Here is a 1,221-nt window from a genome sequence, read left to right on the forward strand (position 1 = left end):
TACTATCTAAATACAAATTTAAATTTTGACTCACTCAAACACAAACTCAAAAAGATTATTATCTCAAATCATAACTCAAATGTACACAACCAAACACAAACTCAAGTTATAACTCAAACTCAATTTAAAATCTACACTCAAATCACCTAACTCAAAAACGACAAAAGAACAAACCCTTAAACCAGAAGTGCCCATCCCTAGTCTAAGGAATAGCGTACTTGAGACGACAAGAAATAAAAAATAATTAAAAAAAAAAACTCAGTATTAACTAAAAGTGCCCGTCCTTAGACTTGACAAACTTGGTTAGTGACAGAAGGCCTTGTATCTTCTGCAAAACTTTCTTTGTGACGTGTCATCATTTTTCTTGTTCTTTTGGAAGAGAACCATGATTTTCCTATTTATGCTATTAGAAATATCAACAAGTTAGTTTCGCCATCATCAGAGTTTCCCTGTAGTCTATATATATAGCATGACGATACAAGCATCATAAAACAGTAAATTTGATGAAACTTGGGGAAGATTTGTTGTATTCATTAGGATCCTAAGATACAAAATGCTTTACAGAAAACAACTTGAAAACAGAAGTAACGAACAAATAATAATTGTTCTGACTGTTAATCTGCAAAAGGTATAAAACGAAACAAAACTGATCAAAATACATAGAGAAAAGAATGGCATTAAAGTAGAGGATACACGCCTACTGCAGAAAAAACAAAATAAGATGGCATCCTCTAAAACATCAAAGGACTTTCAGAAGTATAAGGTGTTACGGTAAATCTTGACTAGATCGATCTTATGTTATCTTCAACAACTTCCCACTGAGTGTAGCTACTTCAAAATCCCTCTTCTTTTACGCTCTAGCAGATCACTTGGTATAATGTACACGGAATCTACACAGAGGCCACCCTTGGAATGCGTACAATCAATCTGCTTCATGGAAAATCGAACTTCGGTCGCAGGATCTGAACCAGTGACAATGAATTCTCCTACCTTGTATTCTATCCAGCATCCCCGCTTATGGTTGCCATTTACATCACAGTGGTCGGTTTTATCTAAGCAGAACTCGCACGACGCTTGCTGACCATCTGAAGTGGACAATTCAAATCGTACTGGCTTTATCTCCCAACCATGAGTATGCTCAAAACTGCAAACACGACGACCCAACCTTTTGGCAAACCTTCCAAGGTGAAGCCTGAAAGATATAGTATAAATATCAGCAGG

The 1,221-nt window shown here is 36.1% G+C and overlaps 1 protein-coding gene across 1 annotated transcript in view; it reads right to left on the minus strand.

Annotated features, from left to right (window-relative positions):
• Positions 1 to 510: 510 nt before the first annotated feature.
• The window catches only part of LOC21385855 (F-box protein PP2-A15), an 8,328-nt gene continuing 7,617 nt past the window's right edge, over positions 511 to 1,221 (minus strand). Inside the window, exon 4 of the mRNA XM_024170070.1 lies at positions 511 to 1,221. Within this exon, the coding sequence (XP_024025838.1) occupies positions 829 to 1,221 (393 nt within the window). The 3' untranslated portion in view covers positions 511 to 828.

The sequence above is a fragment of the Morus notabilis genome, unplaced genomic scaffold (genome assembly GCF_000414095.1).
Source record: "Morus notabilis unplaced genomic scaffold, ASM41409v2 Scaffold3870, whole genome shotgun sequence".
Lineage (NCBI taxonomy): Eukaryota > Viridiplantae > Streptophyta > Magnoliopsida > Rosales > Moraceae > Morus > Morus notabilis.